This window comes from Poeciliopsis prolifica, unplaced genomic scaffold (assembly GCF_027474105.1).
Source record: "Poeciliopsis prolifica strain line A6 unplaced genomic scaffold, Auburn_PproV2 SCAFFOLD028, whole genome shotgun sequence".
NCBI lineage: Eukaryota > Metazoa > Chordata > Actinopteri > Cyprinodontiformes > Poeciliidae > Poeciliopsis > Poeciliopsis prolifica.
This window is the reverse complement of record NW_026562403.1, coordinates 659,804-686,521: the sequence shown is the minus strand read 5'-3', so window position 1 is coordinate 686,521 and position 26,718 is coordinate 659,804. Positions and strand designations below refer to the sequence as shown.

At 40.1% G+C, this 26,718-nt stretch overlaps 1 protein-coding gene across 1 annotated transcript; it reads left to right on the top strand.

Annotated features, from left to right (window-relative positions):
• The first annotated feature begins 977 nt into the window (after positions 1-977).
• On the top strand, positions 978-24,922 carry antxr1a (ANTXR cell adhesion molecule 1a). The gene is made up of 18 exons (XM_055048913.1): positions 978-2,158; positions 5,030-5,101; positions 5,182-5,253; positions 6,950-7,031; positions 7,210-7,243; positions 7,805-7,884; positions 8,438-8,506; positions 9,953-10,033; positions 10,559-10,619; positions 11,433-11,531; positions 14,919-14,988; positions 15,110-15,188; positions 15,473-15,568; positions 17,802-17,843; positions 18,737-18,832; positions 18,959-19,126; positions 19,899-19,979; positions 24,129-24,922. The coding sequence occupies exons 1-18, from the start codon at positions 1,998-2,000 to the stop codon at positions 24,528-24,530; spliced, it is 1,845 nt and encodes a 614-aa protein (XP_054904888.1). The 5' UTR covers positions 978-1,997; the 3' UTR covers positions 24,531-24,922.
• Positions 24,923-26,718: the final 1,796 nt, after the last annotated feature.

Below are 26,718 nucleotides of genomic sequence, written 5' to 3'. Positions count from 1 at the left end.
CCAGGATGGTGTGGATTTGACATGGCATCCTAAAGAGACAAAATGGAGGAACAGTGTATGTCAAAATTGTACTTGTGACGAATGCTGCTATGGGTATGTGCAAAAAAATTCTTCATGTTATTGTGAACACAAAAGAAGAGTTAGATGTGCATGCATTTCATAGTTTCTTCTGCTTGCCGTCTGATTTCAGGTATGCAACTCCAGTAATGTTCCCTGAAGATTGTGTTTCTGTGTTTGACCAGAAGACATGCCAGTATGTTGTCCACAAGAAAGACAACTCATCTGTGCTCTGTCCCATTTTTGCTGCTGTCGGAAAATAATAGTTTATCTAAACATCCTAATGATGTTTTTTTTTATAAAATACTAAGAAGATCCTTTAATCTGACTTTGTAAAGTACATTCACATCCCTACAGAAAAATAAAAACGAATACAATAGCTCAGCATGGTTGTCATGTGTTTGCACAAATAAAAGATGTTTGACCTTCTGAAATCTAACTATTGATTCAAATATTTACTCAAGGCTCATCTCCAAAAGGCACAGTGACACAGAAGGCCCAGGGATTGAACCTCTGATGTCCAAAACCTTTGCTGGGAGAAAAAACAGAGATGAGAGTCGTGACTGGATGAAAATCAGGAAAAAACTAAAGAAGAGATTTACCAGGAGACAGGCAAGGTCACAAACCAGAGACTCTTTGAATATTGGTGTCAGCCGTTCACAGGTTCACTGTGGACTGGTCCTTTTGTTTTTATTTGCTAGCACATATTTGGCTACTAAATACAGAAAGCATTTTTGATTCATCGCATAAAATTAGTACAAATGCTCTTTTTTCTTCACGAATTGTTTTCTTGTAGGAGGGACACTTTGTTTTTTTCCATCACTTCTGAACTGCGAGAATGTTATGCGGTATTAATCCAGAATAGATGATGTAAAAGCAAAAAAAAAAAAAAACCCTCTAAAGTTGTTTAGAGCTCAAGACTCGAGTGCTCTCACACACTTGGCTTGATACACTTCATAGCAAGCAATGCAAATAAAAAAGAGAAAAAGTCTTATAGAAGGAACACATGTCCAACAAATGTCTGGAAAGCTCGAGAGATTTGGCTGCCAATTTTACAAACAAACAAAGGAATGCAGTGAGTAAAAAATATTGGTTCATCGGTTGATTGAACACAAGCAAGGCATAAAAACGAATGGCCAATAATCAGAGACAATTTGTTCCAGCCAGGCATGATGAGATGAGACAGTAAGTATCTGAAAAGAAAAAAAAACATTTGCAGACCAAGTATGAGGTTTTTTTTTCTGGTATATTTGAGGATTTTCATTGACATCTTGTAGCTTCGTGTAACTTCTGAAACATATTCTACAAATAGAAAAATCAAGAAACTAAAACATATTTACCACTTCACACGTGATTTCAGACTCCTTCCAGGTGTTTCTTTGATGTGTTGGGTTTTCTTTGTTTACACAAAGCCAGGGACCTGTAATCACAGATAAGGATAAATGCTTAAGTGCCAAAACACACAGTGTTTGGTGGGGTCACTGCTGTCAGTGCAAAGCAGCCCTTTCCACTAGGTGGCAGGAGTAGTCAGAAGATTGTGGGGCTTTCACAACGTTGTCCTCATCACTCTTCCCATTAAGATCCAGGGAAAAAGAGAGAAACACATGGAAAGTTTTTGCAAACACATCCAGGGTTGGAGGGTTTTTCTGTCTACATGGCACAAACAAAAGAGCAGCTTCAGATGTAGTTTGAGGAGCTTCTCTCATCCATGTGCATGTTGCCTTGAACCTGCAGATGAGGGGGTGCCACCAGCACCTCTGCTTTGTCTCAGTCTTCCTCTTCAAACACTGAGCAACACTCACAGCTTTCCCCTTGGATTACTGCATCTGAAAACATCAGTGGAGGATTGACAGAAGAATCTGCAAAAAGGATTAATCCTTTCTTCTTCTTCTTTTTTTTTTTTTTTAAATCTGATTGTTATGTGATTTTCTCCAAGTGGAATGATGTCTCAGTGCTGGAGCCAGAGGCTCTGGTTCCCCGTTGTGTTTGGTGCCACACTGGTTCTGCTCACTGCTGTGGATGCTGGACCAAACCAGGGCAGGAGGCAGGCTCAGCAGTCCTCATGCTTCGGAGGTTTTGATCTCTACTTTGTTCTGGACATGTAAGTTGGCCAACACTTTACCTGGCACTCTTGCAAGGGGAGCAAATGGTTTCACATGTTGACTGAACTAGCTCAAATTGACAAGAATGGTAAATAATGTAACAGAAATGTATCCCCAGTGACAGGGCATGCAAGTCCCCCTGCCAGTTACACACAGCTCATATTTTCTCAAAGTATGTTACCTAGTTATACTCTCCATGGCGGCAGAGTGCACTGTACATTAATGATTTGTAATGTTTTATCAAGTTGTGCTTTGTGCTCTAAGTCTAACGTGTCAGTTTCACTGCAGTAAATTTCCAAATGCTTGTTAATGACCAGGGAGCTAGGATAACTAGCCTGTTTGGTTTTGACATGCAGACATCTGTGTTTGTCTAACTTGGGCTTGACTCATCGTTTTGGTATTTCTCACCATGTAAGGCCCATTTTACCAACAAATAAGTCAAGCTGGACTTATTTGTTGGTTCTTAATGGGGTCCAAAGCCCAGAGTCCATAAGAAGAAATGCTGTTGTCGGGTTGAGGGTTAGGTTTAGGACAGAGGTGTGAATTGAGGTTAGGTTAGGTTTCAGGGTAGGCATGCACTGACAATGGTTGCATTTCCTGTAAGGGGCATGGTGAGGTTATGGACATAAATGAAAAATGAATGGAAGTCAATGTAAAGTTCTCGAAAGATGCATAAATGTGTGTTTAAGCAATTTCAGTTTGTGCTCAAATGTAGGTTACAACCTTTTCAGTAGCATTTACCATCCCCAAAGACATGGTAAATAGTCGCGGTGCATTTTCTCATTTGTCTACAATTTCCCTAGTGTCTTAATGCTTCTCACATGCTGTGATTTTACACTCACAATACTCAATTCTAAGGCTGAAGGGAAATGAGGGATGGTTTTTGGAGGTTTTTAAAAGTAAATTCTAAAATCTGGCTGTGTTTGTTGATACATTAATGATTTTTCAAACGGTTTACAAGTAAAAATCTAAACCGTGAAGAATTCGCGCAAGAACTGACTCAACCCCCTGAGTCTTTAATTCTTTTTGTTGAGTTTCCATGTCTTTTGAAGTGTGTTCTCGCTAAACTTTGCAGCTTTAGAGACTTTTATATTTGGGTCCGTTTTCTTTGTAATGCAACACAAGCTCAGTCAGATGGAATGGAAAATGTCTTTGGACATTAATATTCAAGGAATGCCCCAGATTCTCAACTGGATTTAGGTCTGGACTTTGACTGGGCCATTTTGACTCATGTTAATTTTTTTTAAAATCTGTTGTCTTGGTGCACATCTGGTGGGCTACGCAGCGACGCAGTTGATAGCACCACAGGAAGGTCTTGGCAGGATGTTTTTCTGTATCGAGTTTGCATGTTCTCCATGTTTATGCATGGGTTCTCTCCAGCTCCCTCCTTCCTACGTGTCTCTTTGTTGTTGATTTAATAAAAAGTTGGGCATTAGTTCTCTAAAAACACTCCTCCTCTTCCCGTATTTCAACATATTGTTTCTCCAAATGAACCTTTCTCTGATGTCCTTCATCTGCCCCCAATGTCTTCTTCGTCCTGGACACTACTTCTTACTCTCTGTCAGCTCTGCCTCTCTCAATTTCATCCAGATGTTGAGCCTCTTGGCACAGCTGCTTGAGCTGGGACTTGTGTCATGGTAACGCTGGAAAAATATGTATTAGGAAAACTCAAGGTCTTATGAAAACACGGTTTAAATGAAAGATCGTTTGATAGGAATCAGCGGTGACAAGCACGCAAATGCCATAAGATCCTTCCCAAATGGTATTTATCTTCCAGCAGAGCAGGAAACAGCGGCCTTTGTCATGATCACAGTGCAAGGGAATTAAATCCTGACGTTACAATATGACAGTGGAAAGGTCAGATGTGAGATTATTTAATTGGGGAGAAGACAGCTGCCATCAGTCAATGTCCCGTCTGACAGAGAAGTGATTACGCAGGAACTGGAAAATGTTTCAGTTACTTTTAGAGGATTTCCAAGTCCTCTAAAAGAAAACTGATACCCAAGTAAGTATGGGATCATTGATTCATCTTGAGGTAAAGCAGCTCAGAACAATTTCATGGATTCAGCTGCTTTTTCTGCATTTTACTAAACACTGCAAAGAGAAATAAAAGTTGAAGATTTCAACAAAACACAATAGTTAATGAATGTCAAACAAAATGGACAGAAATTGGACAGGGAAATCAGAATGCCTAACAAAAACAGTCAATGGGATGCTTTTCTTCAACTTTGACAAGGAAACTGAACTGAGCTAATGGCAAGATGGATGGATGAAAACAATGTAATTATGCAAGAAAACCTACTAGACTCCGTAAAACTTAGTATAGAGCATCTCTTTCCAGCAAGTCAGTAAATATATAAACAGCCAGAGCTGCAATTGAATGTTTTAAAGCAAGAAATATGTATGTGTTCAAATGTCTCGGTTGAGGTCCAGTCAATTAAACTGAGATCCATTGACAAGAGTTAAAAAAGCTGATCACTTTCCATTCAATCGGACTGAGCTTGAGCTACGTTGAAAAGAACAATGAACAGCTATTTGGATCCGAAGATGAAAATAGCTGATAAAGACATAAGAAAAACACTTGTAGCTGTATTTGTAGTGAAGATTTGTTCTTCAAAGTGTTCATTCAGGGACATGGATCGCACGTTTTGAAATGTTTTTGTTTAATCGAAAAAGCTTGCATACTTTTTCTCCCTCTTCAAAATGACAGAACTTTGGAATGATTAAATAAAAGTAAAATCCTAATAAAAACAGGTAACATCCTTTTTGAAGGCACTGCATACTATCCTCCATCACCGTCAACTCCTTAGACGCTCAAACAGAGGCTGAAGCTTATTCTGCTCGCGTTAAGCTGTCCGCTCTCTTCTCAGATCTGGAAGTGTGCAGAATCACTGGAATGAAATCTACAGTTTTGTCGAACACCTGGCACATAAATTCATAAGGTAATAGCCCAGTGTCCGTGAGAAACTGGCTGGTATGACCTAATTACTGATCTTGTATTTTTCCGCTCTTCTCACCCCAGCCCACAGTTGCGGATGTCCTTCATTGTGTTCTCCAACGAGGGACGGATCTTGATGAGGCTGACAGAAGACAGGTGGGAGCAGATGTCCCGAACTTGTTGAAAATCCTTTGCTTCTCTGCCATACAGCTTAAAGGAAACAGTAAAGCTGCAGATTTGGACAGATGTGATAGTTATGACACACAATTTTTATGACTGAGCAGAGAATCCAGACAGATACTGTCTCTTGCTATGATAGTTTTGCAAGTCGGGGCAAGTATTTTATCATTTGATTTTGACATATTGTGAACACTTCATGGATTTATATTTCCTGAGCATGCAGACCGTCTTCTTGCAGGTTTAATGCTTCCGTCATAAATAATGTTGGTAGACAAACAGGTTGCTGACAATTTGAGTGGCTGTCAGAAGTCATTATATAGAGAAACACAAAATGGCGACTATCTCTAAAGGGGAAGAAAACTTATCCAAGTGTTTTTAAATGCTTATACAAAGAAAAGTGTGAAAAGTGTACTTTACGTATACCTTCAGCCTCCTTTACCCTTATGCTACTATATAAAATTAGTAGTAAATAGCATATTTCTGGAGGATTTACAGAGATCCATATATCAAATGGAAGAATCTGGACATCCACTCATTGTGAACTCGGCACATTTGGTTTTTAGGGAGGAGTATCAAGAAGAAATCCATTGGTGAAAGAAAGTCATAAGAAGTCCTGCTTTCAGATACAGAGAAACATTTAAGAAAACAACATGAACAATTTACCTTTTGCATGCTGCATTTCAGTCTAACTTTATCGAGTCACTGTTTTTTGTCCAGTTTTCTTGCTTGACTGGGTCCCGTTTTGTTAATACTAATATTTGTCTGTTGATTATTGTCTTGTTTATTTTTCTTTGCTTCTTTTTCTCTCTTTTCTTCACTTTTTATTTCTTGTCCCATTCATATGCTCAGGACTATAGATGGAAATTACAGGAAATTATCGCTAAGTTCTACACATTTAGTATTTTTAGTCATGTTTGTTAATGATATAGTTTCCCATTTCCAATAAATAAAATACAATGAAATAAAAAAAAAATCATGCAATAAATGCTATGGTTCCATCCCCTCCATCAACATGGTGTTGGGAGCGTCATGCTTTTGTGATGCCTTCCTTTCAGCAGGGACATAAAGCTGGTCAGAGTTGATGGAAAGATGAATGCAGTTAATTAGAGCACAGTCCTGGAGGAAAATCTGTTGGATGCTGTAAAAGACTTGAGACTTGAGATGAGGCTCAGTTTCCAACAAGCGTAAAAATTCAACGCTACCTACACTGGAATGGTTTAGATCACAGGTGTCAAAGTCCAGACCTGCAGGGCCCCGGCTCTGCAACCTTTAGATGCACAACACATCTTTTCATCCAATCTGACTGGACTCAAACTATATATAAACCATCAGTTTGTGGATGTTCTTTAACCACACAATCATGCAGTAATTTGGTTCCGTTTTTTACGTGCAGTGCAAATAAAATAGTCTGTAGTTTAAATGCGACAAAAATGTGTCAAAAGTTTGACCTTTACTGCTAGTTTTGCAAAGCCTCATTTGTACTGATTGGATTTTACACATCTGTTAAGCATTGCTTGTATTTTCTCAAAGGACTGTTGTTATGGAAACTATTATTCTGTGACCAAACTTAAGTGTGTCTGGCTTTAGTGGGGAGATAAATCAACAAACGATTCTGACAGAATAAATATTTTTGATCAGATACCATTATCTGTTACTCTGGGTTTCTGCACAGGGAACGTATCCGTAAAGGTCTGGAGGAGCTCCAGGCAGTTCTACCAGGAGGAGACACTTATATGCATGAGGGCATCCAGCGGGTGAGTGAACAGCGTCCAGTTCAGAGCTAACTCGGGTCTCATCGCTTCGACGGCTCCAGAAACAGGAACCACACAGTCCAGAGCTCCCGCATGGCTCTTGTGTTGGAGCAGGAAGGGGCTTCACTTTATTCACTGCTTGCTTCACTGTTTCATGCAGGATTTTTTTTTATTTTTACAGGCCAGTGAGCAGATTTACCATGGAAACACAGAAGGTGGGTTTTATCTCAACTCCTAGTGAGGAAGGATTTTTATTTTCACAAAGCTTCAAAGTTGGAAAATATTTCGCCTCTACTTTCTGCAAATTATTTTGATTTGTCTTTTAAAATGTCTCTTGTGGAAACAAAGAACTGGTTGAAGTGATGGTAAATAGTTTCGACTCTCTTTCTCTTTCACATAGCACTTTTATCATTTTTTGAATTGCTCTTTGTACCAGGGACATTAGGGAAACAATATTTAAACTCTGTGTGTGTCTTGACAGTCTTGACAATAAAGTGGAATTGAATTGTATTTTCTAAAATAGAAAATATGTGGACATGTCCAAACACAATGCATGATTAAATGTCCCATACATTGGGCTGTGTCATAAAATTTTGCATGGACTGAAACATCATTGTCGTTGCAGCGTCTTCTAGGTTTTGATCAACCTGAGGGATGGATGTCTTTGGGTTGTTTTGAAACTTCCTGACCGACTGACCTGCGTTTGTTCTCCTATAATATTAAGAATAAAACGGGCCATGACAACAGTACATTTTTTTGATTGCTTCTGTGCGCAGGTTACCGCACAGCCAGCGTCATCATAGCTCTGACTGATGGAGAGCTGCTGGAGGATTTTTTCTTCTACGCAGAGAGGGAGGTGAGGCAGTAAAAACAGAGAATATGACAAACTTTAGCGTGTTACTGACACGCCAGATGAAAGGCTGTCAGGACATATATCATCTTTTGACCTCCCTGCTATCTGAGGTCTAATGATTTATCTGCTCCTTAGACCTTGCAGGCACTCTGCATGCAGCCGTCCCTCCATTCTTCGCTTTTATTGCCTGATACATGTTTAATCGCCAGGCTGATCTGAGATTCCCGCTAGCTGGAATCTCAGTTTCTTGGAAATTACGGGGGTCTTAATGTCATTAATTGTCAACTGCAAACTCCAGGTTGATAATTTCCTGCAAAATGAACAATCAGACCTACATATTTTGTTTGGCAGACAGACAATGACAGTGTAACATTTGTGTCATTAGGCCTTTGAGTGTTGTTATGCTTTAAAACAGAATTGCTCAACTGCTTGTAAAGTCATGGCAGAGGCAAAAATCGTTTTTAGAGGGTGACGCTGCGAAAGGCTGAGGTGTAATTGAAGCCAGGCATGGAGCTTCTTCCTGTTTCCACTGTGATTCTGTGTGCATACCTGACAGGCTAACCGCTCCAGAAGTCTGGGTGCCACAGTTTACTGCGTTGGAGTCAAGGACTTCAATGAGACACAGGTGTGTAGTTTTGAAGTTTTTTTATTTGTTTTGGCTTTTGTTTTTTGCCTCATGACATCAAAGCGTCGCCTGAAGGGAGTTGCAACTTCCAACGTCAGCAAAACACAAATTTATACGCTTTGAAAATCTAAATTAAGCGATTTTATTTCTGCAAAGACTAAGTAGTTGTGCATTCAGGATTTGAGGCTTGTTAGCTCGATTAATGTGTTGTGTCAAGCCAAGAGGTCTTTTTTTTAACAATCTTGCATATTTTTCTTTTTTTCCCCCCCATTTTGACCCATTATAATAACAAGCATTAATTTATTTTATTGGGATGTTACGTAATAGACCTACTCGAAGTAGCTCATAACTATGAGATCAAAGGTAAACAATGCATGTTTTTTTTGGACACATATAAATCTGAAAAGTGTGGCATGCATTTATATTCCCCATGAACCTTGATCTTAATCATTTAATCCACCAGCCTTTTGCAGCCTCTGATAGGTTTCCTCCAGGACTGCAGTGACTGTAGATCCATTCATCTCGTTATTAACTCTACCTTGAGTTAATAATGTTAATACGTACGTCTCAGTAGCATAATGCTGCCACCACCATGCTTTATCAGAGGAAGCAGACTTAATTATGTTCATATTAAACTGATAACCTTGAATGGGGGACATTTTTTCAACAAATTCTCACAACATATTTGGTTCAAAATATATTCCAGAGAAGATTTTTTTTTTTTTTTTTAACCCAGTGGATTTTAATGTTTGCTAAACGGCTCATATGACCAGAGCTCCTTCTTCCACATGTTCTTCTACGTGTTATTGTGTCTCGTATGGATGTGTAACATGCAAGCAAAACTTATTTTGGTCAATTATAAGTGATAACTTATAAGGGTCAATTGTGGCTTTATTTTTGCCACGTCAATAAATTCTTGCACAGCGAATCTCTGCAGCTCCTCCAGAGTTACCATGGGCCTTTTGTCTAGTTCTCTCTGAACTCCTTTCTTGGTCTGTCATTTTGGGTAGACAGACGTTTGACTTGGCAGGTTTGCAGTTATCACATAATCTACTTTCAGATTATTTATTCAACAATGTTTTGTGATCGTGTTCCAATCATAATTATTTTAGTAGCCTGTCTGTTTTCATCATCTTCAAACCTTTACCTGTGTTGGTCTTCATGATGCTGTTTTGTCATTGATGCGCTCTAACAAATCCCAGAATCCCTCACATAACAACTGGATTCATATTCCACCTCTTTGTGTTAGCCTGTCATAAAATCCCAATGAAATGCATTGAAGTTTGTGGTTGTAAATTCAAAATATTCACAGGGTATCAATATTTTCAGAAGGCAACTAAATTATGACAGAGCAAACTCTTTAGTTGAGTAAACAAATGTGCTAAAGCTGTAACCAGACCATCTCCCCCTGTCATTTGGAGCAGTAATGATTTGTTTCATTTCTAGTTGGCGAAGATTGCTGACAGTAAAGACCACGTCTTTCCTGTAAATGGTGGATTTGAGGCTTTGCAAGGAGTCATAGATTCGGTAAGCTTCTCTCTGTTGCCACACTCACATTTACACATAGAGCAGATTTTAATACCAAGAAAACAAAATGATGTTACTTAATTGGTCTTCTCCTATTAGCCTCATCTTTAGTTCCCCATTATTCCTTGAAAGTATCACACGTCAGAACATGCATAACAAAGTGGAAACGTGTATTTTTTTTTTGTTGTTGTTTTTTTTTCCTTTTAAGAAGCAGTAAAGGTCAGACAGCTGTAGACATCTGGATCAAATTAAGAGCAAGCTGAAAGCTGCAGCTTCTTACCAATGTGTGTGTCTGTGTGTGAGTGTGAGTGTGTGCCACTGGGTTATGAATCAACCCTCCTCCTCTGTAGGGGTCACAGCGTACATGTTTCTAGATAAATGTGGGTCAATCCTTTGCAGCTCAGCAGTAACCACACATGAACCTCAAAATGCCTCGTGGTTCAAACTGGTTTACATTGTGAGAAAAACAAACTCTAGTATTGCTGAAAGACACAAATTGTGCTTGTTTTCTGTTTTTCTCCTCAGATTCTGAAGAAGTCCTGCATCGAGATTCTGGCAGCAGAGCCTTCCAGCATATGTGCAGGAGGTAGGACGGGAAAGACGAGGCTTTTCTTTCACTTCCTCTGTCTGTTTAATAACTCCCCGTTCAAGAGTGCTTCCATTCCCCATAGCTTGACAAAGTCTGACTTTTTTCTGACATTTAAATGAAAACAAGGTGTAATGGAGCACATCATAAAGCATGGTTTTGTATTTGCTTTTGTTGAAGGTGACAAAATACAAATATCACAATAAATTAATCTCACTGCAACAAGTAAGAAAATAAAGAATGATTCTAATGTCATATATAAATGAATAAGAAGCAAATGAAGCTGAATTATATTTAACAACATCTGTTAACTTGACAGCTGCATAATATTATTGGGACACTTATCATTATTTTTATAACTTTTCCTGTTTGGCTGTGTTCAGGATAGTAGCTGATCATAATTATCTCCATATCTAACATTGAGAAATATGTTTAAAAAAAAGGTTAAAATGCTGTTATACAAGTTACCATTTATTAAGGTACAACACTGACAAAAAGATAATGTCTTGCTGCAGCTGGTCATTGTAGGTAAACATGTAGGAGGAACATGGAAGTAGCTTATTTAATTGAGCTAATTTAATAAATCAGAATGCATACTGACAGAGGACACATAAAGCATAAAAGCCATGATGAAACATCAGCATTTTTGACAACTTGGGAAACTTTGTGCTCACAAACAACTGCTGCGGTAGAAAGTCAACTGTGCTCTATTCAAATGTCATACTTTTAAGACTAAAATATGATTACATTTGTCCATTATCAATGCTGTTGAATTGACGTACTGTACGTTTCTGTCTTTCGATCTCCAACCAGAGTCATTCCAGGTTGTGGTAACAGGAAATGGGTTCCTCCATGCCAGAAACGTCGACAAAGTTTTGTGCAGCTTCCGGATCAACGACACTGTGACCAAGAGTAAGTCAACCATCACCAAACAAAATGGGTCTTACACACACCACACATGACCCGGAGCTACAGAGCAGGGAACGCAGTTGTTTCACTGTGAAGTCAGCTGGAGCAACAAGCGTGGAGAGTCATCTGAACAGCTGGAATCATTCCCGATCAAACAAGCGGCTTTACTGTTGCTACCGGCATTATTGCCTTTTTAAGGCGACACTTTGGGCTGTTTTATAGGCTGATGAAAGGGGGAGAGCAGGCGATAAAAGAACGGCTGCACCGCACACAGGGCAAACAGAGATAAAAGGTCTGTATGGATCCAAACAGATCCCCCCTGGTCTTTACAAGCGGCTTACTGTAATGGCAGTAAAAGCCGCCGTCCTACGCTTGCTGCATTAAGTGCAAAGAAAACTGTTTACCATCAGCGGAGTTCAAACATGTCAGTTTTTGTAGTTGAACTCACAAACGATTGTGAACTTTTTAACCTGATTCTTGGAAATTATTTTGCCATCTTGGCCAAGTTGTGCTTTCTTGTTGATATAATTGGTCAGTATTTTTCAAATATACTCATTTTCTCTTTTCTATGTGACCGATTATATTATTATCGCAAGCTTCCTGCAAAGAAGCTACCTCCTTGCATCCGCCCTGCTATCTTTCCTCAGGGCAATTGGCTTCTTGAGAATGTTTGCACACAATCTTTCTGGAACTTATTTCCCCTAAGAGGTAAACTTTAAAGGAAGATAATTGGGTCATGGTTGGGTCTCCCAGAGATAAAAGCCTTTTTTTCCTTTTGCCAATGCGTTTGTCCTTAACCTCCTGCATACGAGGTTAAAGACCTCGTCAAAGTGGTACAAAAGGAAAAGCAGAGCTGTGCCATGACATGTGTTAAACAGATGAATTGATGTTTGAGTTTGTGTCTCCAGGAAAAAAGTAGCAGCAAAAAACAGTCAGGCCCGCGGGGAGTTGGCAGGTCTTGTCCTGAGCTGTTCGCTGTTCGGTGACAGATGTTCGAGTGGAGCAGTGGGTGATTACTGCAAAACATGGACCAACTCTGGAAGTCCTTCTGTCATTTTGAGTGCAAAATGAAGCTATGTAAACAATTTTGTCCTCTGCTCATTTAAAAAGCAGATAACTTCCATGTTGTTTTGTTTATTTGCAGTTGGACAGAGTATGAAACAGACAAGTTTATCTTTGGCTCAAGGATGTTAAACATTTATCACATTTATAACACACTGTTCTTCCAGTTCTACGGTTGCTTGCAAAAGTGCTCATACCCTTTGGCTCCCCCCCCCTCGTTTTGGTGAATATGTCTCATACTCACATTGGAAGAAGTGCATCTGTTCGTGCAAGTTTTCAAGTCTTCTCCACTGCATTTACGTCTTGACCATTCTAACAAATAGTTATGATTAGATTCAAACAATCCAATAATTGTTCTGTTTCAGATTGTTTTGCTGCTGAAGGTGAACTGCCAACCCTGTCTGAAGTCCTTTGCAGATGCACAGTTATTTTTGTTGCTAAAATCCCAGCAAGTAAATTTGACAAATGTTCAATTCAAAGCCAATTCTCCAGCTTTTCAAACATACAACTTTTTCCTGCTGTTGCCAGCATCATCCCAATGTTTATATATTTGTCTTCTTCCAAAGTTTATCCCTTTTCTTCTCAACTCTGGCCACTTGTCTGCACCTCACAGCAAAACATGACCTCTCCCGGAGCAACCAGTCGAATAAAACATTGTGACGCAGACTGAGGACGCTGAGCCAAAGCCCTTCTCCTCAAAGGGTTTCTCTGGAAAATCTGCAGACGACAGCAAATCCCTTCCCATCAACTCTTGAACTGGGATTTTCTCCTATACAGTTTTGTTTTTCTGCTTTCAATGGATCATTTGAGTCCATTACCATGCTTGGCTTCGTTTGTCATAACGTGGAGTCATTTCTGGCAGTGACTGGCCACCTCCACCCCTGTTGCCTTCCCTCTGCATTGCTCTTTGTGTCTGTAGAAAAAACAAAACGGCTTCTTATGTTGATCCGGTCGGTTCCTGGGTTTGCTCTCCCCCTGTGATGACGAGCACGAGGCTCAGGTGACGGCGCTTGTTAGAGAAACTTCTAGAGCAATTATTTGAGCAACAGGTGGACTTCCAGAGCCTTGCAAAAGTCATCACATCCCTTAAGCACGTTCAGCTTTTGTCAAACTTCATGTGCCATTTGGTGGTTGATTTTGGAGAGCAACGCTTTTCACACTTGTTTAGCTGTGAAGTGGAAATAAAAGGTCATTTAAATCTCGGTATTTGTTCTCCTCGCCGTTACTCACCTGCTCCTAAATAAAGTTTTAGTGAAGCAAAGTGTGGATGCGTCATGCTGGAGCGTGTTTTTCTATAAGCAGGGATAGGGAAGTTAATAATAGATTAAGAGAGCATGAAGGGAACAAGATCTTTTAGAGTCGAGGTAAAATCCAGACCAGAATCCATTTTAAGAGTTGAACAAGAATTACTAGACGTTCTCCATCAAATCTAAGATAGGGTAAATGGTGAAACGATGGATTGTGATTCCTTCCATTTCATAATTGTCAACTACCATATTTTGATTTAACTCCTAAATTTTCAACAATAATTGACAAGATTCATGTTAGGAGAGTTTAGCGGCCAATCAGGCGCAGTAACGGTCACCGAACCAGCTGCTGGAAAATAAAATCAACATTTCTGCAAAGCTTGCCAACAGAAGTAAGCACAAACTGCTCTGAAATCTCCTGGTGGATTTCTGTGTTGACTGTGGACTTTGGAAAACACAGTGGGCCAACACCAGCAGCTGACATAGAGCTCGAAATCATCACTAACTGAGGAAACGCCGCTGAATTTCTCCGCTCTCCCTTTTGTCTCTGAGAGCTTCATTTCCAAATGAAGGTCAACCTTTGCTTTCATCTGAGAGGAGAAACGTGGACCACTGAGCAGCAGTTCATTTATTCCTCTGTTCTTGAAAGGAATTTGTTTGACAATCCTCCCAGTCCTGCAGCCATCCCCGCTGCTGGTGTATATTTTCCTACCACTCATTTTTTTCATTTTGAGAACCTTTCTGTGAATATATATATATTTCAATTGTCAGAGATGCTTAATTTGGGGTTTCTATTTGCTGTAGCCCACAGTAATCAAAATGACAATAAATAAAGGCTTCACTCAGACTAATGAAGCTACATAATACACGAGTTTCACTCCTAATGTTGGACTTTTTTCACAATATTCACATTATTTTTAGATGTACCCGTAGTATATTTTTCTCATCTCTTGACTAACTTCACCACAATCAATACAGAAACAAACCAACCATGGTTGCTTCTGTCAACACAATCATCTAAGTTTGTGATCTGGGTTCAGCAGTTTATCATCTTTTTTTCATTTTAAATGTTTTTCTCCAGTGATGAAGCCCCTGACTGTTGAGGACACATATCTCCTCTGCCCCGCCCCAGTCCTTCAGGAGGAGGGGATGTAAGTCCTTGAGCTCATTTAAACAAATCAAGGGGTTCATAAGAAACCTGCTCGTTGCTATTCTGAGGAAAAAGCAACGGCTGTAAATGACAGCTGAGATGTTTGTTCTTTTCCTCTCCAGGGCAGCGAATCTGGACGTCAGTATGAACGAGGGCCTCAGTTTTATCTCCAGTTCAGTCACCATTACCACTGTGAAATGTGTGAGTATAGTTCTCTGAAGCAGCAGAAGAAGGGTAACATGGTGTGCTTTTAAAAATAACTTAGAACAATGGATTTAAATGAAATATAGGTTCGTGTCTGAAGAATCCAGTTGCAAATTAAACCAAGGACTACTTGTGCAGCAATAAAGTCCTGAAATCTGATCTCTGTGATAGATAAAACCAAAAGAGCTTCTGCAGTGCAAAGCAGCAAGCCAAAAGCTTTGGCTGGCTTTTAGCACTCAGTGTTTTACGACGCCATGTTGATGATTCTGTCTCCGTTACAGTCTGACGGGACCATCCTGGCCATAGCTCTGCTTATCCTCATGCTGCTCCTGGTTCTGGCTCTCCTCTGGTGGTTCTGGCCCCTCTGCTGCACCGTGGTGAGTTATCCGTCAGGCTTCTATGTGTCTTTCATGCAGCTTTTTCAGGTTGCAGCAGGTTACATTTTGCAGTATTTTACATGCGGCTGTAAAAGTGCTTCTACCTCATGAAGATTTTCGCATGTTGTCACGGAATAATCGCAAGCTTCGATGCAGCTTATTGGAGTTTTATGCGATACTCCATGACAAACAAATGCGTTAAAAATGTTGACTTTCTAGATCCACGTTTTGCTGCGACAGCATCCTTTGGGGTATGTGGGTATCTGAAAGGGTGTAATTTTGTAAAATAGCTCAAGTTTGATGAGAACATCAATTTTGAATTCTTACCACAAACCCTAAACTGGACTTCGGTCTGTACTTTGACTGGGTCATTCTAACACGTCGAAACCATCTCATTGTGGCTCTGGCTGCATTTTTAGTGTTGTTGTCCTGTTGGAAGGTGAATATCAACCCCAGTCACAAATGTGTTATTGTTTCCAGCAGGATTTGTAATTAATTAAGTGCAATTATTTGCATTTTAATCAAAAACTCTAGGTTGACAAAATAAGCATTTTTAATTTCCTTTTGTTTTTTGCTGCTGATAGTAATATGATAGTGATATGTTATTTAGATTATTTGAGCATCAGATTGGTGCATCGTGACATTATTGCCAAGCGTTCCAAGAATCCCTAATCATCCATGTGACTTCTTGGAAAAAATACTACTTTATAAATGTGGATCCTGATGTTCGTGTTCATGACACCTGCGTTTGCTGCCACAACTTTTACATGGGGATTGTACTTTAGGCTTGGATAGCTGTGGTTACACACCAACTCGTTGTTCTGCCACTTGCACACGACAAAACTCTTTTTTCCAGAGTCGCATCAAATCATTCTTAAAAGCAAAAATTTGCTGCAGTGTTCCCAAGAGAAGCAGCTTGTCGTCCATCGCTGTTGTTTGCCAACGTCACAATCTGCGGGCCAACCAGAAACCCACAAATAATGTTTAAACACGCTGAAGATAAATGCATTCTTTCAGAATATCCAGATACTGCTTGTGAACTTTCAGGTCCTTTTATCAGCCCAAAGACTAATACTGGCAGGAACGTTAATATTTTTGTCTCTCTGCGAATCCTTAGAGGTGAATTTAGTCTTCAGAAGAGGTGAAGTAATACATGAATAAGCAATTATTGTGCTGATGATATAATTCATGGCTCCAAGAGGTAACAGGAGGTGACCTGTGAGCTCTCCTCCCTACTAAATACTCACTGAAAAAAGGTAAAATGGGTGCACTCTTAACAGCCCAGAATAATTTAAATTTCCAAGTAGTACTGTGGAAAGAAAAACACTTTGTGCCCACAACTTTTTTTGGAGGATAATGTCTTTTTTACCATGAGAAAAAGACAGCGTACGAGAAGTTTTAATAACATCTGATTTGGATGCAGTCAAATAGACGGATCACTTATATATATATAACTTAGTTGTTATTTAGAAAGAAGAGAAGCTACCAGCAGTGGAATTAAATACATTTGTCACCACCAGTTGAATGTCAGCCTCTCCTCAAAATCCCCTCTGGAGTTTCCAGTGCTGGAACCTAGAAAGCTGGGAAATGCCAGGGAGAGATGTGAGCTTTTACGGCGTGCCTTTCGCTCTGTGTAGTTTTCCTGTCCTTGTTCATTTAGCGAGTCTGATCAGCAAGAAAGTGTTTTGGAAAAATGTTGCAAGGTTACCATGGAGAATCCCAGGCTGGTCCAAGATTTCAAGGGGCAGGCATAAAAACCTACAAAAAACTCCAAAAACTAATGGTATTTAAAAATATGAAGGTTGCGTTTATTTCAGACCCCATAAAAACTGATCTTTACACAGTGAAACAAAAACAAAAAAATAGAGTTAATCAAATTGTTTTGATCAAATAGGAAAGTCTTCAAGTTAAAATAGTAAGTAAATAATGCTTTAGATTTGTTTCATAAATAAAATTGGTGCATAATAATAAACACGTTTACGACCCGGTTACTCCTCGTTCCTCCTAATCGATGAGCTCAGGCCAAAGGAATCTGGAGAGCAGGTTTTTAGGTTAGCACACTGAACTTGTAAATAGCGAAGACTGAAATCAAACAAACAACAGTTCCTCGTTGTTGTGTAACTATCTTGTTGCAAATACAGGACACATTGCTGTGCGTACTTATTGAAAACCATTTTGATAAATCTGCCGTTGACCTTTAACTTGTGCTAACGTTTTGTTTCCTGTCCCACAGATCATCCACGAACCGCCACCACCACCTGTGGAGGAGAGCTCGGTATGGACAGTCAAATCCAAGTCTGTTTCTTACGACCTAACAAAAGAGAGAGAGAGACCGCTCGTGATTTACGGGTTCGCAAGCTGCCAGTGTTTAAGTTGAATTAAATTGCCGTTTAATTGCCGACTTTGTCAGCTTAAACCTCAATGGCCAGGCCGCATCATTCATCCACGTTCTGGCTCACAACTCCTGCATCTCGTTTTGATAATTCATTAAATGTTATGTGAGTTACTTAGCGCCCTGATGGGAGAAGAGAAAAATTGCCTTGCGCTTTATTTGACAGTTTCTGTCTTTTAAATCACAGCTCCTGGGACTTTAGGCAAATAACATGCAAGTTTTGCAATTCATCTCGTTGCTTGATGAAAGTTTGCTGGAACCTTGCTCTATTCCGCCTGACCAAATTACATTCCTTTAGCCATGTTACAGCTGATTTGGTGGAGTGCTTAGGGTCATTGTGCATTTGGACAAAGCATTTTTGCCAAGAAGTTCAGTTTAAATGATGTGACAAGGAGAGACGTTTCTCTTTGCCACTCCGCACAACATGACAGACAAGAAAACATGATGATAAAATAAGGCAACCAAGTCTCTGTTAAGAGCTAAATATATGCAGCTTCTCAGCAGTAAGAGCAATAGCTTAAGGGCGTAAGAGCTGGAACAAGCTGAGCTGAACACCATGGACAACGACGATGTTGAGACAGAGGGCAGAAAACTGCTATTAAACATTGAACTACTATAAGGCTTTTCATACGTCTTTGTTCAGGTGCCAAGAAATGTGGAAGGAGGCGCCGAATGACAATTAGCTTTTTCATTTGTCTGAATAAAGGGTTCCTTTTAAGACGACATAGAGAAATAATGTTGTACTAATCGAGGTTTATCATGTTGCTCTCTTATAGGATGATGAGGACTTTGACACCCCAAAGAAAAAATGGCCAACCGTCGATGCCTCCTACTATGGAGGAAGAGGAGTGGGGGGGATCAAAAGGATGGAGGTAAAATACAAGCAAATCCGACGCTGTTCGAAAGCTCTGAGTGAGAACCTCAGAGAAAGGGGGGCGTCAAACATAAAAGACGTTGGGTGACGGTGCAATAAATCATTGATTAAAGCTTCCCATCAGGTCCGCTGGGGAGAGAAAGGCTCCACGGAGGAAGGAGCGAAGCTGGAGAAAGCCAAAAATGCCAAAGTGAAGATGCCGGAGCAGGAGTACGAGCTGCCGGCCACTCGGGTTCTCAACAACGGGATGCAGAAACCTCCGCCACCACACAAGTGGTACTCGCCCATTAAGGTGACACAGCAGCAGTTTGCAGCAAATTCAGCAATGAACTGTTGATGACTAAAAATCTGAGTTACTCAGGGTTTCCAAACCTCGCTTGTCTGAAGTGAGATTAAAGCTTTTCCTCCATTTCTCCTACTCTGGCAGATAGCTCTCACTCAAAACAACCCTGAACAGCTACAGAGCTCAAGTGCTCAGATGTATGACCTGTGAAGTAGCCTACTTGCTAAACAAATCTCGCATTTGTTTCAGCAGCCATCTAATTCACTATAACATCCAGAACTGTTTCTGCAGGGACAAAGCTGTGAGCATGTGTCAAGCATAACCTGCAACATCTGCTGAAAATCATTTCATGCTAGGATGAAGATAATCAGGTATTAGCGTACTGTCGCGTTGAAAAAGCTTCGAGATGCATGAAGGCAATAATGTCTGGTGACTGCCGGGATGCAGTGCCTTCCTTGAAGGCCAGCTCGGGGTTAATGGAGTGCAGCGTTTCCAGTCAGCGGGGGGATTGCTAATAGAAGCCAGAGTGCTGTTGGACTGACCTCCAGGGGAGGAGGACTGCAAAGCCAGCAGTTTGGGAGGGAAAGCAGCTGTGTTTTCTGCACACATCCCTGAAATATTTACCGTTTTTAAAAACCTATGAGAAGACTCTTTGCACCAAATCTGTTTAAAAACATGTAAGAATTGGCTTTAAATTTCTACCACAAAAGAAGACTTCATCTGTTGTGTGTTACATTACAGTTTCCTGTTAAAGTAACGTCTGATCTCTGATTCTCTGCAGAGCAAACTCGACGCCCTGTGGGTTCTGCTGAAAAAAGGCTACGACCGCGTGTCTGTAATGAGACCTCATCCAGGAGACAAGGTAAAAAACCTCAATGTGGATCACACGTCTTGGTTCTTGGGCCGACCCGACTCAGGCCTTTAACTAAAGACGATGGGAATTAGGAACGAGTCTGTTGCATCCGAAAAGATACATCTCAAAAGACAGACCAGCTGTCTGCAGTGAAGCGTGAGCTAAAAAGCCTCCTGGGAAAATGCTTGGTGAGTTAAGATTCTGAGCACAACATTTGGCCAGAGAGTTCTGCAATGCAAGGCTGTCTGGTAAAGTCATTACAAAGAGGCCAGAGTAATTGCTGCAAAGCCAGCTGCAGTGGGACGGTAACAATGCGGTGACGACAAAAGTTGGCAGCTGAGATGTGAAAAAGAAAAAAAAAAAAGAAAAGAGGGAGCTTGAGGGAATTTTGTTTGCAATAGTCCTTTACCGCAAGAGTTTAGGTAGTGCTTCACATTGGATACGTCAGACGGCGAACTCTGAAGAACATCAAGGCATCTTCAGATCCTTTCCTCTCATTTCCCAGCTGCACGTTTTAACAGCAACCTGACCTAATCCTCACGTAAATTATCTTGACCTTTTTGCTTAATCTCCAAAGTGTGATATTAAACGACGACTCATGGTCACTCACCTTTGTATCGTCTGGGCCTGATTTGGTCCTATTGTTGTTATTGACAAATGAGTGGATGGTTCAATTCACCAAAGAACAAACAGCTGACTTTACTTTACATCCATGTGAGCACCACTTAGACATGATGTCACGTTAAATGGGTGAAACATTATGAGCTGTGTTTCAAAGTGAAGTTTTACCTACACTATGCCAAGTGGATAGGGAGGAAATGTATATCAGGTCCTGCAACAATGGCAGCAAATCGTTTCCATCTGATGTGACTAAGCAGCAAAACAATATACGATGCACAGGTGATGTCTGACTGTTTGATAGGAGCAGAGCGTTTTTACTGGACTCATTTTAAAGGTTTAGCTGGTTTTACATACCGTTTTATTGCGTGCTTGAATTTCTCAACAGTATGGCAAACTTTAGCAAAATAATAAAACGAGGTCTCCTTCAAAATTATTCATGCTGCATTTACGCATGTTGTCGCGTTACAAGTTATGGCCACAAATTAATTATCTGCTCTGAATTTTGCGTGATCCATCAGAGAATTTAAAATTAGAAGGTGGAAATCAAAAGTTAAGCTTTTGCAATTTTTACAAATATTATGTTTAGTTTAATCAAGTCACTACATAAGTCAGTTAATTAATAGACAGAAGCTGCAGTTCCATTAGCCATAAAATTGTACAAATTGAAATTATAAAAAAAAATCAAAACATTTTTTGATCATTTTGTGACCGATGGTGAGCGACAACAGCGCAGCGAGATTATGTCTGTATTTCATTTAACTGTTTACATCTGTTGCTGCCATAATTTTTTACAAATTATGATGTGGACAGGTTTATTCACGTGCAATTTTAATTTTATGTCATTTTTTTATTGAAATGGAGTCACCAGAAAGGTGAAATTGTGTATTTTATTTTATTTTTTTTTTACATTTGCGAAATATAGAAACATTTGTAATGAAAACGCAGCCACATAACAACTTGAGACTTACATGTGGGTTGTAAATCCAGCAGATCTTTCCATTTCTAAGGGAAAATGGACTCCAAGCCAGCGCTATGTTATTCTGCATCTGTTTTCTTTCTCGTGTTTTCTTCTAAGTTATCATGTTGTCCTGTTACAGTTCTGTTTTATTAGTTTTGTCATTTCATTGCACTTGAACCCAAATTGAACAATTTCCTAATACTCTGGGAGCAGTGTGTGTAGGATCACAACACCCAGAAAAACAGACTGCTGGTCGTTTAAAAGTTGTGAGCTTCACGTGTTTTTCTTTTCTTTTTTTTTTCTAAATTTTCAGAGATTTTCCACCGATCTAAATCCAGAGTTTAGTTGCCCAAAGACGGCAGGCAAACATTACAATAAATGCTGCCATTTTTACAACTCATTAAACCTGTAACTATAAAACATGCAGTGAACTTATGCATCACCTACCACCACTCTCTCCAAAACTATTTAGAGCTTATTGGGTTCCCATGATGTAAAAGCAACTACCTGTAGCAGCTGAAAGGTGGCAGACTTCCAGGTAATCTGGCCCTGCAGATACCTGGCTGCAATGCCACTACATATAGAACAAAAGCTCATTTTATTTTCATTTTTGACAGGTTTTGGTTAATCCTACTTGAATGTACAGCTTCACATCAGTCAATGTCCATCATGCTTTTTGAAATCAAAGTTTAAAGGACAACGTTCTTCTCTACAGTTTACCAACAACTCTGTAATTATATGAAACCAGGAAGACTTCCTTCCTATAAAATCTTTAAAGAAGAACAGTTGGACCTAATTTCCTGAAGAAGTTAAGAGCTTGGTTCTTATTGCAGTTAGAAACCTCATGTCAAGGCCCAGACTTTATGACTTAATCAAAAATGAGTTCAGTGGTTGGAGGGTGGAAACCTGTTTCTTTTCCTGCTGACGGCCAAAGGAGAACTGAAGTCGGCGCCCTGCATGTATTCATTTCCAAGATTTTTGTATAATTTTAGTGGGGTTCATATGAGTTGTTATGTTGTCCTGTTGTCATGTTAATGTGACCCTTTTAAAGCATTAATGCAACTTATAACATTCATTAAACATCGAGTAATCAAAAAATCTAGTTAGAATCATCACAACGAAACATTTAAAACAAAATCAAAAAAGGCCATTTTATTCATACAATCAAATTTGCAAACGACTAAAAAAAATTGTTTATGACAACAATGAACAAGCTGGTAGTAAGTAAGATTGAACTTTTTTCTTTAACTTATTGCCTCAAGTTACTGAATAGTTGAAAGCAATTTAACTGACTTGATTAATGTGTCCTGGTAAAAATGACAACTATTTTTGACCAAATGCCAATGAGACGGCATGAAGAGAAACTACCAGACCTGATGGATGTTCTGAATTTCTGTAGGGGCCATGGGATGACAACCTTATTGGTTTTTGTCTTAAATTTAATAAAAGTACAAGTCATCCAGGTCTTCACGTGGGGTTTATATTTGTACGGACTCGGTGTAGCAGTGGAAGTAAAACTGTGCATCCTGATGAAATTGTCTAAAACAAGCATGTGGAGAACAGAACTGGACCCTGAGGGACACCATAATCAACGTCACAAAGGGACACGCATGTGTTAAAAATGACTTCATTAGGATTTAAAAATTTGGTTGGAAAGAAAACGGACACAAATAAAGCTGTTATATTTAGTCTCCATCAGGATTAAAATAAAATGTTAAGCTTATGCTCCTGTGCTTGCATGACCTGACATGTTTTACCCCAGATGTTTTTTTTTTATTTACCTAATTTTAAAGTCAAAACTAGCTGCAGAATCCACCTTCAGCTAAGTAGTTGCATGGTTTCTCATGTCACAATTACCCATGGGTAAAATGTTTTCTAATTGCAAAAAAAAAAAAATTCTGTATCCTGTTTATAGTAATGGTACAGTCCTTATATGAGTATGAGTCACGACATTATTTAAAGTACTCCTAAAACTTATAATAGAAAACAGCAAATGACTAATTTGTAAAAAGTCTTTGGGGGAAGAAGGCTATTTCCTCCTAACCGTAATAAAACCTTAAATGTTAACATTCATTTGATTAAAGCAAATGACCAACATTACCAACACTGATCATAAAACATGAAAGTCTGTAAAAGTGACAGTTGTGGAACAATTTTTTCTCGTGTTTTCGTTTAATTTAAATCAAGATTAGTTTGTCCTGGAGGCTGACAACCAATTAAAATGGGACCAAGATAAAAGCAAATCTTAAAACAATATCTAACTTCTATGAACAATGTTTTTTAAACTTTTAAATGGTCATCACATTTACAATAAAACAAAAAAACCTAAGGATGATTCACATGGAAAATATAAACTGGAGGCTTTGTGCCAACCGTGATCTTCAAATGCAAAAGATCAGCAAGAACAATTCAAGTATTTCTGAGTAAATTGTCAATCAAAAGTAAAGCAGTGAGTGTAAAAAGAACAACTTTGCAGTGGTTAAAATGAACACTGTTTTAACGACTGTCTTGGTTTAGGGTTTTTTAATGAAAGTGCATTTATTTCTTCTAACAGAATTCTTTCTGTCTTATATTTTTAGGGAAGATGTATGAACTTCACCCGCATAAGGTCACAGCCTCCTCGCTACCCCGACTTTAACTGCCACCCCTCACCCATCTGCAGCCCCCCCAGCAGAAGTCCTCCTCCACCACAGGGCTCCCTGCCGCCGACTCCTGGCAGCCCTCAGTCATTTTCCTTTTCCCCGCTTCCATCGCCGCCTTCAACTCCTCCTCCTGTCTCCCCCTCTCCCTCGCCACCCCTCATGCCCCACCCTCACACGCCGCCTCCCAAACGAGCTCTTCCTCCAACCACCATGTACATACCCGCTCCGCCAGCGTCCCCACCCACCCCTCCGGCCGGCCCGCTGCCTCCTCCTCCACCAGGACCTCCGCCCGGGCGAGCCCCGCCACCCGCCCGCCCGCCGCCTCGTCCCGGCCTGTAGGGCCGTGGCGTCACACAGCAGAGACGCAAAACTGAAGGACAGCAGCGATCAGTTTGCAGAATGTTTCCTGTGCTTTTGAAGCAAGGACACGAGAGTCTGCTGGCCAGGAACACTTCTATCCAGCTAGTTGTCTACACTGACTTTTGTACGCATCTAGCAGAACAGTGCAATTACTCGGATGCTTGAATTACACTCCACAGTCCATACAAATGAGATCATGCAGACTGGCTCCAGAACATTTGTGCAGATGATGCTCAGAGGAGCAACAGAACACAACACCTCATAAGTTTGGACGAATCCTCAGGAGCCTCGTGGACTAAAATGTCTGCAATGTCAGCCCTCGATAAGAAGCTAACTTGTACTGGTCATGACATTAAAACGCATGCTTGTCAGTTGTAATATTTCTGATTAGAGAAGAAACTCAGGCTTCAAATGTTTTTCTTTTGTTTTTTTGGTTTCCAGCAGATTTACAGGAATCTGAAACTCCTTGACATTTGTTTTAGGTTTCAGCCACTGCATGCAAAGAAAGCTCCTGTGAGCGTTGTGGTTTTACTTTTTTAAAATAATATTTTCATTACATTTTTTTTAAAATAATGTATATCTAAAAAATTTTCTTTTTTTAACAGAAAAACTAAACAAAGAAGAAACAGACGATGGTTTGCAAATCATTTTACCTTTTGTACCCAGTTGAAAGCGGCACAAGGACAAACGCATAATGCAAAACTACATTCCTGTACTTTTACCACTAGGTTTCACTATTAACGTTTGGAAGGTTAAGACAACAGCTGTTGTAATAAAAAAAGTGGAATATTTGCTTGATATAGAAATGCTTCAGCAGATCTTTTTTCTATCCAAAGTATGCCACATATTGAGTTTTGTCTTATTCCTTAATACCTTAAATCCATCCATCTATTGTCTCTGTATCCACTTACTGCTTATTGCAGGGTCACTCAGCGTCTAGTATTCTTATATGCCCTTTATTTTGCAATATTTTACGATAAGACCAGAATGTGTGCAATCCTGCCTCTTCCATTTCCTTTCTTTTGCCAGCAACAACAACATAGAGCCGACATCGTCTTGAGGATCTCACAGTCGAGAGGGACTGAGTGCAGAGAAGCAGAGAAGACCTCAGTTACTCCCCGTGAAAGCATATGCAGGGCATGGCTAACACATTCCAGATGTCAATATGTTGCATTAATGTCGCATGCTGGAATGAAGCGACCTACCCTGGAAAATATTAGACTCCATTTAATCCCCAGGAAATGTGGACAAACTGCAGAAAAAAAAGAAAGGAACTTGTCTTTTTGGGTTTGAAGCTGGGCTTTTTTCTATACCTCCTCTATGCAACACTGCATATATGTAGTAGTAATTCATACAAAAGAGACAGTTATTGAGAGCATATGCTGTGCAGTACTTACATACAATGTGATGTAGGCTGACATTCCGTGTTAAAATCAGTTGTAATATTCAAATTTCCATTAGCCGGAGATGCAATTATCAAAATGAACTGAAATAAGCTCCAAGTTTATTTCAGCTGAGAGCTTATTTAAGATTCAATATGTATCACATAGACGAGATGCACATCTCGTCTATGTACATGTATATTGTGTATCAAGATGCACGATGTAGCCTACATATCGTGTATCGTCAATATGAGCTTCATGTTTGGAATTGCGTTGCTGTCAAAGGTCTGCTTTTCACTGCTGAGCTTGACTGAGATGCAGCTGGAGCCTGAATAAGTGAAGGTGAGGACGACACAGCACCACCAGCATTCATTCACCCGGTCAATTGCCGCGCCGCTTTATCCTGTCTGGTGAAGGAGGGCCTGCACGCCGAGCTGCTGCTTCACACAATGTTTTTCCATGAAAAGCTACTGTTTGCTGGAGACTCGGGACTATTTCTGCTTAGACTTGAGGCCCGGAAACGCAGCGCCTCTCTGGTCTGTGCAGAAGAGAGGAGAGCCGCACCGTGGTTCAGGTCTGACCCTGTGGTGCTGCACGTAGGCCTACAATATACTGGCTCGTCCACATGATACTGCCGGTCCCCTCGGCTGAGTCCAGATCCCTCTGGCCCTTCGTCTCCACCGACACAGCTGCTTGGACCTTTGCAAGGCCGCTGGGGACAAAACTGCAGACGCTTGGTGGCTCCAATCTGTGATTGGAGTTCATGTACTTGAATTCTATCTATA

Coding starts and splice junctions, on each gene's coding strand:
- antxr1a (XM_055048913.1), top strand. CDS start 1,998: ATGATGTCTCAGTGCTGGAGCCAGAGGCTCTGGTTCCCCGTTGTGTTT. Junction 2,159..5,029: donor CTCTACTTTGTTCTGGACAT/GTAAGTTGGCCA, acceptor CTCTCTTCTCAG/ATCTGGAAGTGTGCAGAATC. Junction 14,989..15,109: donor GTCCTTCAGGAGGAGGGGAT/GTAAGTCCTTGA, acceptor TTTCCTCTCCAG/GGCAGCGAATCTGGACGTCA.